Source organism: Malaclemys terrapin, chromosome 25, assembly GCF_027887155.1.
Source record: "Malaclemys terrapin pileata isolate rMalTer1 chromosome 25, rMalTer1.hap1, whole genome shotgun sequence".
Classification (NCBI taxonomy): domain Eukaryota; kingdom Metazoa; phylum Chordata; order Testudines; family Emydidae; genus Malaclemys; species Malaclemys terrapin.
The window spans coordinates 13170199-13186661 of NC_071529.1; the positions used below are offsets into that span (position 1 = coordinate 13170199).

The following is a 16463-nucleotide window of genomic DNA, read 5'->3' on the forward strand; positions in this document are numbered from 1 at the left end:
TCTTTCCCTGTGAAGGGCTTAATTCCTGGTTATAATGACGTTCTATTTTTAACATACAGAAGACCACCACCATTACTATACGTAGCCCACCTACTAGAGTAATACCGCTTTCTTTTCACTTCCTTCATTCCTGGTATAGTTTCAGCCATGCTTTGTTAGCAAACTTTGGATAAATTCCAAATCCAATGCAGTTAATATTCTGCAAAAATGGACTTCGTAGAACTTGTAAAAGTCAGTGAGAGAGAATATATATCAAACTAGCTCAGTTTAAAAAAAAAAAAAAATCTTCTGACTTGTAAACTGGCAAAATCTCCATGGGGTCAAAGAGATCTAGGTGGGATTTCATTCTTATATTACACCCGGTAATAAAGATGCTGCAATCAAAACCTAGATGACAGGTTTGGTGATGATCCTGTCCAAGGCTTTAGCGTGGTTACAGAACATAGTTAAGTCCTATCTGTGCTACAAACTGTGACCATGTTGTGTCTGTGAGTCCCCTGACTTAGTGGTAGTGGAGACAAGAGTAGAGAAAAGGCCTCGTTAGCAGAGTTTTCTGTCTAGCTATAACAGTTGAAGTTAACTGGTGAAAGCATGGGTATTATTTTTGTATTCGCTTTGTAAATATTTTGATGAAAAAAGTTGAGGCAGAGTTTAAAATATTTTAAAACTCTGGATCCAAAGTAAGGGTGCCTTACCACCCAAGCAACTGAAACGTTTACTCTTAAGAACCAGTGTGGAGTATTTGAACACCTGTAGGAAGGCCAGTGTGCATTAATATTGAAGAACAATAGCATAAAATTTACCTAGTTAGCTTTTTATAGTGACTGAGGCCGTGTTTAGTTCTAAACCACTTGCTTAGCTGTCATTACCATTTAAATGTTAACAAGTAAGCCTTGAAGTTAATGCCCCGTTAAGGTGCACAGGGGAAGTTCATTTCTCAGGTGCTCTTTGTTCATTTTGTGCAGCTTGGTGACTCAGTGCATCAATGAATTGATGACATGATGGAGGTTCTTCACTATCACGGGGCTGAAAACTTTATTTAGACAGAGAAGCTAAAGGAAGTTTAGATTTTTCAGAAGAGAGCAATATCCATAAAAGATCATAAATTGGAGAACTCAGGGCCTTCCAGTGGCCTTATATAGCCACCGAAGCAATTTGATGCCTGTGAATTTAGCAACGTGGAGCCCGATTTTTAAAGAATTTCAAGAATGCAGGATCCACAATTGGGGCCAGATTTTCCAAAGGGCTCAGCACCCAGCAGCTTTCATTGTGACGCTTTCGGCCGAATTTTCAGCTGAGCTCAGCGCACGGCCGGCCGAGCTCTTTTTTGTAAATTTTACTTACTTATATTGGCCTTTTAATGGAAACTCAGCTCTCTTGACAATTTGGCCCCAGTTTGAGAGTGCCAATCCCTTCTGAAAACTCTGACGTCAAGTTGTTCAGTGTCCAATGTAGAAAGTTGATGTTAGCCTAAGTGCCCACCTCAGACCACGGCTGTATTTGGCACTAATTTGTACTCCTGGCGGAAGCTCACCATAGACGCCAGGGGTTGAATGGATAATGGAGACTGAACTCTTCCCTCCCCTATTTTTTCCCCCTAGCTGGAGGTATAATAGACTCAATTTATCTTTTTCAAGGCAAGTGATATACTGCTGGCCATTTCTTATAGACTGGCCCAGCTAAGCCTTCATTTCCCTTTGCCCGAGAAGAGTTAGTATGTCGCAGGCTTGCCATCTTAACAGGGCCATTGGCAAGTGTCCCCCCCCTAAATGCACGTGATGGCTGACTCTTCGCACGCAGGTTAGTTGCTCAGTTCCCAGTTTTGAGCTCTGATGCAAATGAACCCTCAGGCAAAGCTGCTTATAGCCAGAAATGCAACACTAGTCCAATGATCGTCCCCCGTGTCTGCTGTCGTGACCTGTCGGTTTTCCTCTTCCAGTTGTATCCTCGGGGAACTGTTTACAAAGAAGCCTATTTTTCAAGCCAATCTGGAACTGGCTCAGCTTGAATTAATCAGGTAAAGCATTGTGCACGCGTGTCTGTGAGAAGTAGTGCGGGGGAAACTGCTCGGGCACTTAGTCTCAGTATCACAGCAGTTCTCGAACCCTAATCAGTTGGCAAAGTGAGACCAGCCATGACAGTAACTACAAATACAAGCGGTTAGGCCTCTAGGTGTTTGTGCTTGCGATGCCTGACGATTAATATTCACACCAGTAGCGAAGTGAGGGTGTAGGTATTTGAGTGTAAAAACCACTCCTGCCAAAATAGAGATCAGCACTGAAAACTCGCTGTCAAATGGTTTTAAAACCAAGGTAAGCCTCTCTCTTCCTGATCCTGCTTTTACCTGAGCTTCTGTCTAACCCTCCTCAGTGTGTCCTCAGGCCTGGGCTGTCGGTTTGCTAAGCTGATTCAGAGAGGAAATTGTTTCACTTGGGCAGCTCTTCTGCTTCTCCTGCTGGCTGCGCTGCGCGTGTTGATTGCGTTCTTGCTCTCCGGTTCTCTTGTAGCCGGCTCTGCGGGAGCCCCTGCCCAGCTGTGTGGCCGGACGTCATCAAGCTGCCCTACTTCAACACTATGAAACCGAAGAAGCAATACCGAAGGCGCCTGCGGGAGGAGTTCTCTTTGTGAGTAGGAGAGGAGAGGAGTGACTGTGTTTGTGGCTTCGTGACCTTCTATAACCACTTGCTAGTGATGTCACTAGAACGTTGGCTGGCTGCCTTCACCTTCCTTTAGGTGGCCGGGCAGGTGGTGGTGGGATGAAGGAACAGTTCTCCCATTTCCCTGTGCCCTCCTGGGGGACTCTTTCCCATCCCAGGAAAGCTGGAGGTGGCCCATCGACACCTCTTTGAATTTCTACCCCGTGATTGTTGCTCAAGAATGAGCTGCCTTCTAACCCCACCCACAGCTCTTTGCAGCACTCACTTTACATCCACTGGCTAGGAAACTTCCAGCACAGCCTTAGCCTGTCAAGACTCCCTTCATGAGAACCAGGCCCAAGGGAAAGCTGCAATTGTCTGCCTCCAAGGACAGTGGTGTGCACGGTCTCTGGAAGACCTTAATCCTGTGATTTGCCTTGTGGCTTCAAAGCGGAATTTAAAGTCACTAATGGCTAACGTGATACTGAAAATATTATGAATCCAGTGTCTGTTTTTCGTGCCACAGATACTTTGGAGTGTGTCCCTTGCTTGAGCTGGTAGGACTCCAATATTAATGTGGCCTGGGTGGGTCTTCCCCATGTCTCAAGGGGAGTGGTCAAGCCATTTTCTGAGCCTGTGGCACAGTTTCCACCCGCCCTCTCCTTTTAGAACAGCCTCTTAATTCTAGCCTTGTCCCCATAATCTTTACCCAGCATTCCTTCAGCTGCTCTCGATCTGCTGGACCACATGCTGACGCTGGACCCTGGCAAACGTTGCACAGCAGAACAGGCCTTGCAGAGTGATTTCCTTAAGGATGTGGACCTCGGCAAGATGGCTCCTCCAGAGTAAGTGTCAATCGGCATCACCCACTGCTGTTTGCCAAAAGTAGTGGCCTGAGCGAGGATTCCTAGGCTCTTTGCTCTGCTCTGCCACAGCCATGTGGCTGTGGGCAAGTCACTTTACCTTGGTGTCTCTTTTGCCTCTCCCCTCTGTAAAATGGGGATGCCACTTATCTCTCACAGCGGCTGAAGCTCAGTTTATTAATGCTTGTAAAGTGCTCTGAGATCCTCTGATGGAGGATGATATAGAAGGGTAAAGTATAATTAAAACCCCCCATCCTCTTTGCCAGAGAGGATTGGCTGGGCCTTTTGAGTTCGTTAATACTGCTTACTAATTGGCTAGAAGGATTGCTGTTGAGCGGCGTGTCACAGCTCCACCCCAAAGAGCACACTGATTGTGAAACCCTGCTCTGCTTCCTTTGTGTTGCCGCACGCAGGGATGACTGGTGTGGAAATACCTGTGACCTCTTTAGAGCTGCCAAGGGCAGCCCCTGTCATGAGACCATCATTTTGTCTCGCAGTTTAGCACGTCACAGGCCCTGATGGGTTTGAGTTTTGAAAACTGCTGGAGCAGCTGGCTGTTCCCAAGCAAAACCCAAAACTGTAAACCCACTTGGATTGTTCGAGAGGTCTCAGCGAGGCACTGAGTATTGCCATCGAACTCTCTTCGTGCCCAAATGAGGAATCCAGACATATGCAAGGCAGTGAAACGGGTGTCTGGGTTTTCCCTGGGCCTGTGAACTAGATTCAGAGGTTCTTTTTTTTAAGGTCAAAAGGGACTGTTACCCGCACAAAATTATCTGTCACTTGCACACTCTAGGGAACCCACCTCCTACCTCGTTCCTAGGGCTCAAGGCATAACCCGGTTAACTTAGGCACCTCCACCCTTTCCCAGTTCCTAGGGCTCCAGACAAAAGGCACCTAGCTTTACCCCTGCGTGGGCTCCGGGCTCTACTCTTCCAGGCTCAGAGCAAACACCCATTCCCTATGGGCTCAGAGCAAACACCCATTCCCTATGGGCTCAGAGCTTAATCTTTTGTGAGTTTACAGGGTCTTTTACCAGTGAAAGAGCCTTACACAGTAATATCCTACTTAACCTCTGTTTATTAACAATCACCAAAACAGACTGCACACGCCACATGTACAATGCTCACACTCCCAATAAGACACATGAACTTTTCTTGATGGCCAGTCAGGATCAGGTCATCTGGGGGACTCCAGTTTCTGCACGGTGTGTTTGGCAGTGTGTTGAGGTCTGGCAGCTCTGATCTTTGGGGCTGCGTCCTGGAGTTGGTTCCCAAAGAACTTCCTTTTTGACCCCCATTTATAGAGTGAAACTTGAGTTCTGCTTAGCTGTGCCTCAGCCAATCATTTTACTAAAATATTACTAACCAAATCTAACATATTATAACAAAATTCTCTAACCTAATCATCCCACCACCTTAATTAATTTACACCTAGTAAAATTAATTATGTAACAGACAGAAACAGTCAAAGAACCAGACAGACCCGACAGACAAACAATAGGGAAGTGGGGACCATAATGACAAAACAATAAATAAATGAGGATTTCACAACCACAACTATTGATAAGTGTTTTCTTGACCGACAGGATGCTATCAAACTAAGTTTTCTTTAACATCTTAAGATCTGTTTCTGTATCTGGTGATAGTGGGTGTTGTTAGGACGGGATCTCCTTCCGAACAGTCTGATATGACATTGTTTTAATGTCATTTAGATGGAATGTGAGGATGTGACTTCCTGCTTCTTAGTTCATGGCTGCTGCTCTTAATATGGCTGCAGACAAAGACCTCAGGCCTTACAATATGGCTACAGGAAAAGGCCTTATCCTTCCAGGACCATTAGATCAGCGGTTCTCAAACTCTGGGTCGCAAACCCCTTTTTAATGGGGTTGCCAGGGCTGGTGTTAGACTTGGTTGGGCCCAGGGCCAAAGTCTGACCCCTATTGCCCAGGGCTGAAGCTCCACCGCCCAGGCTTTGGCTTGCCCCCCTCCCCTCGCCACACAGACACACACACACTTGGGGCAGTGGTTCTTGGGTGGGCGCAGGCTTCGGTCCCCCTTCCTGGGGTCATGTAGTAATTTTTGTTGTCAGAAAGGGGTCCTGGTGCAATAAAGTTTGAGAACCCCTGCACTAGATCATCTAATCTGTGTCTTCTGTCTGTCCCAGGCTATAGAATTTCACCAGTTACCCTTTTATAGAGCCCTGACTAGGAGCTACATGCATCAAAGCTAATCTAGTCCTGACTTAATTAAGATCCCTGTACAGTTTAAGCGGTGTGAGTGCCCGAATGTCTTCCTCACGGTAGGGCACAACCCCCTCCTTGTTTAGCAATGTTGCTGCCATCAGAGCAATGTTTCAGTGATCCTTTTGGGTTACTGAGAACGTCCCCAGCCACGCAAGTGTAACTCAGGACTTCCCAGAAGGCGTTCTTGTCACTTTCCCTATGTTTTTCCTCTCACCAAATCTTGTCCTCTTCCAGCCTCCCTCACTGGCAGGATTGCCACGAGCTATGGAGCAAGAAACGCCGACGACAACGGCAAAGTGGGATCACCGTGGAGGAACCTCCATCATCTAAAGTTTCTCGGAAAGAAACTACCTCCGTAACGAGCACCGACGCTGTGAAGAACAACAGCAGCCCAGCACACCCACCGCCTGCCCAGCTCAAGATAGAGCCTGGTGCTGGAGATGCAATAGGTCAGTTTGATGTTGTCACAACGGTTTCCTGCGTCCATTCCAGTGGGAACTTTGTCAATTGCAAATGTTTCCAGCTGGTCTCTGAAGGCTCCTGGTCAAATTTATAGTCAGCTGGAGTATACATTACATCGAGAGGAAATGAGCTCCTAGTACATACCATTATACACCCTTTGCTCCTTTGCATGAATTCCTGTATGACAACAAAGACTAAATAGAATCTTGAGACATTTAAGACCAGCAAAGTATCTGAGAATATACTGAAGGAAACAGTCGTGCAGGCAGATGGACTGGATGACCTAGGAATTCTGTTCTGTAATTGTTTTTGACCTAATTGTGTGTTGCATTATAATGACTAACCCTCAGAATAGGAGGAGGTGGGAATATCTTGTAGGCAAAGTCCAAATTCTCTGCTGGGATCAATGGATTTTTGCCCATTAATGATTGTAGTAAAGATTATGCCTGGTAGTCAATGTGTACAGGATCAGGACCTTGCACTATCTATTCATGCTGGTGCCTAAATATTAAGTAAATGCCAGGGAGCCATATTGACCCCTCGAAATAGACGCATCCAACATTTTCTAAACAAATCTGTTGTCTGTGTATTATGGAAGCACTGAGGAACCCCAGTCAGGGGTCAGGACCCCGTCGTGCCCCAGTGAGATTGTGAGTTGGGATGCAGCATGTGGCTAAAAGAAGGGGAATGGGGCTGGGTGAATGAGGGAACAATAAAACATGCAGAGTGGAGTAGAAAATCGGAAGCCACAGCTTGCTAACAAGTAACGGAAGCTTGTTTTCAAGCTTCTGACAGTTTTGCAAGAAAGAACGGAGTATAAAATAAAATACCCACACGAATTTCTTACCTGTAGTTTGATACTGGTGATTCAGCAACAAATGGCGCTCTTTTCTGAGTCAGCAATGGGTGCTGTGCTCCAGCTTGATGCAAAGGGAGGTTGTGCCACTGGCGGTGTCATATTTCAGATGAGACTTTGACACATGCTTATCAGGACCCAGTCCCACATGCTCGCTGACCAGATTCCAGCATGAGAAATTACATTTTGCCCAACACAATTTCCCCTCCCGTTTTGATTGGATCCCTACTCTGCTGCACTTTCTGCCCAAAATTGTCATGTGTGCTGTTAAACAGCTGCTGCATTCCAACCCAGAAGGACCTGCTTTTCAGTGCTGGAAGAAGCACTTCTGATCTGCAAAGCACTCTGGGGAATTCTTCTGGTTAGAAAGTGCTAGGTGAATGTAAAATATTAACAACACAAAGGGGAATGAAAATAAGCCAAAACAGCCAAACGCTGAGTGCCCAAACCGAGATCATCAGGAGGTATTTGAGCAAACTTTGACATGGAATTTCTTTCCTAAAACTCCCTCCTTGCTTTTTGAAAGGTTGGGAGGTGGTTTTCCTGCTCTGCTTTTCCAAAGTAACGGTTATGAACTTATGTGCTATGCCTCTCCCGAGCCGCTTTCTGTGACGCTTCTTGTATTCTCTGCAGGCCTCGGAGACATCACGCAGCAGCTGAATCAAAGCGAACTGGCTGTTTTACTGAACTTGCTGCAGAGCCAGACGGATCTCAGTGTCCCACAGATGGCCCAGCTGTTGAACGTACACTCTAACCCAGAGATGCAGCAGCAGCTGGAAGCGCTCAACCAGTCCATCAGCGCTCTGACAGAAGTCACAACTCAGCAGCAGGACTCTCAGAAAGTGGCCCTGGAGGAAGCCATCGAAGAAGAGCCACCCACAGAGGTCCAGCCGCCAGAGGAGCAGACAACCCCGGAAGCGGCTAGCACTCAGGGAGATATGCAGAACATGCTGGCTGTTCTGCTGAGTCAGCTGATGAAGACCCAGGAACCTGCTGTAAACCTGGAGGAAAGCAACGGGGAGAAGAGCAGTGAGCAACGTGGGCCAAGGAAAACCCCTACCACGCAGCAGGAGGAAAGCACAGGTAAATAATCGTGACTGTTGCTTGTGGACCTTGGGTGCCATTCACCCTTCTGAGGAATCTTAAGCATTCCATAAAAGTGCATCTAGTTCATAACTGTGACCGTGGGGAGCCAGGCCTCGTGCGCATTGTAAAGAGGGTGCTTTACAAAGGGGTGGAAAGAAGCCTGGTGCCAAGCTTACACTAGCTTTGGGGGAGTGTCAAACTTCAGGACTTTCTGGGGGAGGTGACTGGCCACTCACTCAAGTCGCTTTATCTGAGAGACTGGGTGCAGCAGAATCTCATAAATAGGCTTGAGCAGGTAGGGCAGCTGGTTAAAACTTCCAGAGTAGCCAAGCACACCGCAGATATTTCAAAAATCGGTCAGGCAACCTCACTTCTCCAGAGCACTTAAAATCTTTCAACAGGGTGGTGAATGGGCAGTGAAATTGGAAAAGATTCCTCTTGTAAAAGACAAACCCGATGAGTTCTTTTTTGGTATGATCCGATGCCCAGTGACTGATTAACACTGGCCAGTGATACTGTGCTAATAAATTCATGTTGCATTTACACACATGCAGGTTTTGCACGGGACATCAGAGCCGCACAGTGACTAATCCCTCTTAGAGTCCTAGTGGTCTTTCTCACACATGCAAAAATATGTCTAGAAAAGCCTGGAGTGTGTTTCACAGGATTGGCAGGGAATGCAGCCGCAGTTCTGGAAGGAAAAAGCCGGCACGCCTGGCTTCACTCGGCCTGGTTTTAGACCGTTCGAATGGTCTCTCTCAATTTCATGAGTCCTAAAATTTGACAGACTTGAACAAATTGAGCTGAGTGCCCATTCCTAAGATAGTGAGAGAGAGGTTTGTTCATAAAAGATTTGGCTTGTGCCAGTGGAATTTTGGATTTCCTTCCCAGAGGTGAGTTTAAATGTGTGTCCGTATTTTCCATTACTGCCAACAGAGCACCACAGGATGATAGGAGCAGCAGATTATAGACGCTCCTGCTGCAAATGAATTACAACTTATTTCTCCGGAGAACCTCTTTCAACCTTATTCACAGCTCCTCTCTGCAATACAGTTGAAGATCTTGCTTTTCAGTAATAGCAATCACTCCATCCAAATGCACACACCCATCAGAATTTAGTCATGATCATACTTTTGCCCCCGTACTGAAATATCATTAGGTTATTGTAAAACAGGGTCAAGTCCAGTGCAACATCTTGCATTATTATTATTAACTGTTTGAAAAATGGGCACTGGCCCAAAATACTTTTACTTGTCCTCTGGATTCTAACACAGCCTAGTTTTAAAGTGCAATTAATAGTCAGAAAAGTTAACTTAAAAATATTACAGGGAAGTGTGTGCTTTGTGTTCTGACCAAATCTGATCTGCCTTAAGTCTAAAGATGATTTTCTTAATTACCATTGTTGCAAACTCCACCAAGGCTCTGACTCTCAGGCTATGTCCTTGGTGCCTCTTATAGCGTCACCGGTAATGACAAGAATCACCATTCAGCTGATCGTGTTGTTGACAATGAGTTCACGTTGAATCACACTCTCACGGCTGGGCTGCGTTGGCTCTGCAAGCCTAACAAGAGTGAGAACTGTTTTTTTCAATAAAGCCATCACACTGACACCCAGGGAAGCAGATCTGTCCAATAGGAAATGGCCTTCTCTCTCTGTTTTTTTGGGGTTTTTTTTTTTTAAATGCAGTCACTTTTCTGACTGTGACTGCAGTTTAACTGGGAATGGGATGGAACCCTTCACTGTTGTGATGTAAGAAAGCAGAACGCTTTGTTCTTACCACTGACTCAGTAGCAGCAGTAAATAGGCACCAGTGATAGAGTTGTGACCATGACAATGTGCAAAAAATATTTTGTTCTCATAAGGGGAGATCCTTTTGAAACAAACATCCTCAATAGTTCAAATCTGGGCAAAACAGAGCATGAAATAAACTGATTGTCCTTTTGTAACGGGCAATCTGTGAATCATGTGAAAACACTTTTATAGTTCTGAGTGTTTTATATATATATTTTTTAAAAGACTGTCCTTGTGCAAATTTATTTCTTAAGCTGCTATAAAACAAACCAAGTAAAAAATATAATTCTTGTCACAAGCTTCCTAAGTAGTGAAGAAGGGAAATTCTGTTTTACTCTAAGGCTCGGATCTTGGTCAAAACTTGTTCCTGTTTTTTACAGTGGGTCCACGCTTCATCAGTAAAATTGCATACAGTTAGCCCCGAGATACATCTGCCAGTAAGTGTATTAATAGAGCATTGAGGTCTTATGTCCTTTTGCAGCAGCAGGAGGTACTGCTTTCAAGGCACAGGCTCTGTCATGTGATTTCGCATCTGTCTTTCTCTCCCTCTCTGCGTTAGCCTTTGATCTAAAAGTAGGAATTGTGTTCACAGGTACCCATGTGTTAGGGCAGCTGTTCTTGATGAGCCAAGAATGTGGGCAGGTGGGGGAGTAAGAGCGGGGGAAAATGTTAATGAACGTGTACACTTACCTTTCAAGGATTACCAGCTATAAAAACTCCGCCTCTTTCTCTGTCCATCCCAGAGAGCAGGCTGTCTCCCGTGGTGGGCTGTTTGTTTTCTGTAAATGTGTTGATATCTGTTAACATGTGATTTAAGATGTTGTTTAAAAGAAGTAACCCTTCCACAGCATGTCCTCCTCGCATTCTCCCACCAGAGAAGAGACCCCCTGAGCCCCCTGGACCACCACCACCGCCACCTCCTCTGTCTGAAGGAGATCTCTCCAGTGCAGCACAGGACTTGAACCCAGCCGTGACGGCCGCCCTGCTGCAGCTTTTTTCTCAGCAAGAGGCGGAGCCGCTAAGCCACTCGACGTCCGATCACCAAGCCTTGAGATCTGCGGATTACGTCAGATCGCAGCCGTCCAGGACTTACGGCACGGAGGGGTCGGAGGGGGGATTCACTGCTGACGAGCGGAGTGCTGGCCAAACTTTAACAGAACCCTCTGCCCAGACTCTGGGGAAAAGCAGGACCTTTTTGGGCTCTGTGAGCCACCATGGGGAGGCGAGCAATTACCAGGGCACAGGATCTGTTCAGTTTCCAGGGGACCAGGACCTCCGTTTCACCAGAGTCCCCTTAGCGTTACATTCGGTTATTGGGCAGTCCTTTGTAAAAGCTGAGGGGAGCAACAACACACTGGTACACCCAGAGGCCAAAATTCAAAACTACAGCGAGCTGGGGCCAGGGACTGCTGGCTCCAGTGGGACAGGAACGGGTCACAACTGGGGCGTTTATGGAAAGGCCTATCGTGGGCCTACTAGAGTGCCTCCAAGAGGGGGAAGGGGGAGAGGGGTTCCTTATTAAGAGACTTGAGTTTTGTGATGATCTCCTTCCCTCCCTTGCCTCTCAACCTTTAGTGAAATGATTTTTTTTTATTTTATTTTATTTTTTTTGCCAGAGCGAGGTATTGTCTGCGTTTCGGCTACTGCAAAGCTCAATGTTGTATTCCTTGCTCGCTAGGCCGCTAGCTGGTGCCCTCCAAAATACTGTAAGAGTCCTGACTGGGCATTTTGCTAGCCAAACTTCTCACTTGGTTAGTGACAATAATGGTGAGTTTTCTGCCTTAGGTTGCAGATGGTGGGGAATCGTTTAAAAAAAGAGGAAAAAATGGAAAAAGGAAATAAAAATGTTTTACTTGCCTGGCACTCGGGCTTCTCAGAAAGAGAACCACCTCGGTGTTCAGGTAGGACTCAGAGAGGGTCCGTTTCCCAAGGCAAATCTTTTTTTTCAGTCTTTTTATTTAAAGTATTCATGGAATGGTGCCTAGATCACCTAGACTGAACTTGGAGAACCAGGATATGGCACTGGTTTGTATTACAAATTTTTATTTAGCATCCCTTCTTTCCACTAAGCTGCTGGACACCCCGTCACTCCCCTCTTTCTTTTCAGGTCAGATCGTCTCTCAAAGTTTTACACTTGGGGATCACAAGCTCACTCTCCCTCCCTCCCAGATCCTAGATTGTGTGTTTTGATGGCAGCCTTAGTGCACTGGCTTTTGAAAGGGCTCTTTGGGGTTTTTTTTAATTATTATTATTATTATTATTCCTCCATAAATTTGCAGTGGAAATGGTCTTTTTAGAAGCTCAAGAGCCTAAGAGAACTCCTAACTTTAAAACAACAGCAAGAAAAAACCTTTGTAATACTTAAATTCTAAAACATTTTAAGATTTAAAGCAGAAATTTTCTGGTGGGGAAACTTTGCCAGCTGGGAGTGTCTTTTGTAAATGTCAGTCATGCTCTCAGGGCTGGTGGTGTGCATGTCTGCTGTTTTTAAACCGGGCTGGCAGCGTTTGAGTACTTCGAGGGTTAATGTATCATTTCTATATACATATATATTTTTGGTGTGGTCAAGAAAGTATTTACAATGGATTTTCTTCTCCTGCAGAACATTGCAATGTTGTCCATTTCAGTAAGGCTTCAAAACAAAACAACAACAAAACAAATGAATAAAACAAGAATACACATTTTGGGGCTTTTTCTTCCAAGTGGACTTTTCCAAAAGAAAACCTACATCTAGTCTTTTAATTTTTAAAATGACAGTGTTGATGTGTAAAATGGATCAGAATCTGTATGGCCGTGAGACCTTCTGATCATTGCAAAAGGATTTCTTTTCTTGTTTTTAAAAATAAAAACCACACCCTCCCCCCAGCAGGTGGTGCATCGTGACCTGCAGGGCGAAAATCTGCCTTATAAACACAGACAAATGACTGTAGGGAAAAGCTTTCAAGAGGCAGGTGGAAGGAGGAGAGAGAATATATATTATCCTGTAATATATACGAGTCCATTCGTATGACTAAAAAAGCAAATCCTTATATTGTCGATTCAGCAAAGACTAGTAACACAGTTTGCAAAATTCCAAGGGTAAATTTGTGGATTTTTTTTCAATTGCCAGTTCATGCCTAATGTGCAAAAATAGTACTGTAAAAATGCAGAGTGCACTAAATAAAACAGAATAGCCTCTCCAGACATTTTATTTAAATCTCTCTATATATTTTTTTCTTTTCCACATGCAGCTGCCAGACATTCTGGCACATTTTTAGTTGTCCTGGCTCTTCCTCCCAAGCCTGTTTGAATTTTGGAAGGAGAATTGTGTTACAGTCCCGAGTCTGTGCAGGAAGCAGATGCAGCCTTTTCTTTTTTATTTCCTTTCCACTTTTGTTACCAATTTTCATCCACGGATTTGTCCGCCTCACCAGAAACTAGTGTTCTTTGGGGGGGGGGGAGGAATCGACTTGAATTCCTCTGACGTGGCCCCATCTATGTGCTATTCGCTTTCTAACAGAACTGAATTCCAGAAGTTCTAGTCCAGAACCTCGGTCTTGTGAGCTGCTGTGTGTGACCAGACCTGTATTGACTTTATTTGAGCTCCCCGGTCTGTCTGGGTGGGGCAACTCTCAAGATAAGAGGACATTATCTGTCTTGGCTTTTGTAGTGAAACTTGGCTCCAGAGGCTCTGAAAAGAAGCAATGCTGTGAACCCCAACTTGTCCTGCCAGCTTCCCCATAAGTGCGAATAAAGAGAACAGCCATTCACGCTGTTTCTATACACGTATTTGTGTTACATACTATCAAATGCTATTACATCAATTTTGTTTCTTTGATTGCATCAGTCAATAATAAATTATACTGGATGTCCTAAAAACATGCTGGGGATCCCAAAGGCAGTGGTAATGTGAAAGTGGATTTTCATTCCCCTTTCAAGTCTGAATCTAAAAACTAGACAAAAATCAGCATTTTTTTTGTTTTTAAGTTTAAACACCCTCCCGCCCCCCATATGCACCTGATATTCAACCTGGTCCAGCACCCATCTATTTCAGTGAGCTTTGGGTCATGCCTTTGAATACCAGGGGATCTTGGTGGGAGGGGAAATGGTATTTACTGTTCATCTGTTATCCTTTTAAACACATTGAGCAAAGTTGAGCAGAATTAAATCTCTCATAGTTAGAATGAGTGTGGGGGAAAGTCACTGAGCTCCATCCAAAATGTATTTACTTAATTGCACCACAAAGACATTAATTCCATTGCACAGGTGACTAGAACAGATGAGAGAAAGTGGCTCCGTTTCTGAAGAAGGGAGCATGTAGGTGGAAGGGGCACAAGCCTCTACTTTGTATTTATGATCCTGGGGAAGGAAGGTGGTGGAAGCTGTTTATTTTCTCCCTTTCGTTAGCCATAGCTGAATTTATCCTGAGGGGCTCTGTACGTAGAAGACTAAAGGATTTACAAAGAAAAAACAAATTGTATGTGATTTATAAGCTGGTGGTACAGGTTACAGGCAACTCATTAGATTATTCACCCCTCCTTTTTTTTCTTTCTTAATGTTAGATCATCTTTGGGTTTAACACCAATGTCTAAAAGCTGTAGCCACCGTGTTCCCCAGCAGAGAAGTGTCTGATACCAACACCTTATTGTACCTCTCCTGAGTTTCGTTTTGAGACTGAGCGCGCCTTTTTTTGGTTGTACCTTTGTCTCTGTACAGATATTTTGTAATATATTAATTTTTTTCTTTTCAGTTTATAAAAATGGAAAGTGGAGATTGGAAAATTAAATATTTCCTGTTACTGTATTATCTTTTGCTCCAGTGCATTGAGTTATTACGCTCCTCATTGTAGTCTTTAAAGCACATATGGTAACTTTTGCCTTTAAAGGATTCTCTTTTCCTACTTCCCCCATTCCCAACTGTAGCTTGATGCCGAATGGCCAGATATACCGGTAAGTGGGTCTTATCTTAATGCTGGTTGGTGTGGGTGAATGGGATTTGCCATAATGCACCAACACATAGTCCCAGTCTCTTAGACGCATTGTTGAAATACCATAGTCCATTCAGAAGTCCCAGGTTGTGTAGAGAATCCTTTTCAATTGAGTCAAGACCAGAGCCCCAGGAGTCTGTCAGTCTCCGTCCTTCCCTGAATCTCCTTGTCTATCACTCAGAACTGTGGCTTTGAAGTGTTTAAGTTACCTGTGCTCTTCTAATGCTCACTCTGGTTAGGTCTGTGGAGGACAGGCTCTGGACCCTGGGGTTTTTCACTTATTTGGGCAACCCTTAAATCGTAGGTTTGTGCAGGTGAAGGGAAAAATAAGGGGAGGACAAATCAGGAAAACAGAGTGACTGGAAGGAGGGGAAGCAGTGGTGAAATAGAGGCCAAGCTAGGTCTGAGATGGAGGAGGAAAGACCATTGGGTGTATTGAGAGAAAATTATTTTAATACCACTGGGTGTGTATTGTACACACCCAGCTAGTGAACATGCCAAATCAGGGCGGACTTCCTGGGCCAAGGGGTTTAGGAACAAAGGGAAAAGTCCCTTCTGAAAGAGCTGCAGGAGAGCAGACAGGTGTGCGGTCTGAGTTCTTCCAGAACAGGTCTGCCTCCTGAAGCATCTGAGGGGGAGGGGATGGGATTTGTGGCATGTAGCTGGGAAAAACCTTTTCCAAGGTTTAAAAAAAAAAAAGGGGTGGGTGGGCATGAAGACACAGTGAAGGAGACAACCCAGGAAGCTGCCAGAAGCCAGGTTGGGTGTGACTAGGCAGGAGGTGATACGTAAAGAGGAGCTGAAGCCAGTGCAAGAATTTCAGAAGGTGTGGAGACATGGTTGGGCCATGAAGGAAAGGATGGTGGCATCAGCAAGCTGGAGGGAGGAGAGAACAAGAGCATGGGCTAATATTTCGGTGCAGGGATCATGGTCTGGAGACCTAAATGAGAAAGTAGCAACAAGAATTGAAAAGGGCCTAAAAAGGGAGAACGAGGAAGGAGAGATGAAGGTGGGCTAGCTGGCTGGTGGTAGGGCTGAAAGTTGAAGAACAGGGAGCAGAGGGTGGAAGGAAACGCAGGGGTCTGAAACTTAGAGCCTGGCAAAGAGTTGCTGAGAATCAGCAACACGTGAAAGGGGTGGGAGTTACTGCAACAAGGGGAGAAAGGACATGGAAAGGGGATGGAGGGAGAGGAGGCAAACCTAGCTCCTATCCCTCCCCTTCTGTGGGCGTGGCCTGGGCAACCCTCTCACCTCCCTGGGAGTGCCAGACTCTCAGTGTGTGTCTACACTGCATGTGTTCTTAACACAGGTTAGCTAACTCGGGTTAAAATAACAGGGAGGACATGGCAACTCAGCTTTTAACGCAGGTGAGCAGCTATCGGCTTTAACTTGAGCTGCTAACCTGAGTGACGAGCCAAATTATGTCCTCACTGCTATTGTAACCTGAGTTAAGAACACACTTTTTGCATTGAAGATGCAGCCTTAGTCAGATTTCCCAAAGATCTCAGCTACCATCTCAGCCCTTGACTAAAGGGCTGATTTTCCTGGCAACAGCAC

The 16463-nt window shown here is 45.3% G+C and overlaps 1 protein-coding gene across 3 annotated transcripts in view; it reads left to right on the forward strand.

The window, feature by feature from the left end:
- Nucleotides 1-16463, forward strand: part of CDK12 (cyclin dependent kinase 12) — a 73781-nt gene that overhangs the window by 23023 nt on the left and 34295 nt on the right. The window contains exons 9-14 of one of the 3 annotated variants that reach the window (XM_054014363.1): nt 1940-2017; nt 2508-2624; nt 3350-3481; nt 5979-6193; nt 7696-8145; nt 10789-14725. In XM_054014363.1, coding sequence (XP_053870338.1) covers nt 1940-2017; nt 2508-2624; nt 3350-3481; nt 5979-6193; nt 7696-8145; nt 10789-11462 — 1666 coding nt within the window. In that variant the 3' untranslated portion in view covers nt 11463-14725. Of the gene's footprint in view, nt 1-1939; nt 2018-2507; nt 2625-3349; nt 3482-5978; nt 6194-7695; nt 8146-10788; nt 14726-16463 lie in introns of those variants that run through there. The other 2 variants (XM_054014364.1, XR_008443292.1) reach the window with 2 other exon arrangements.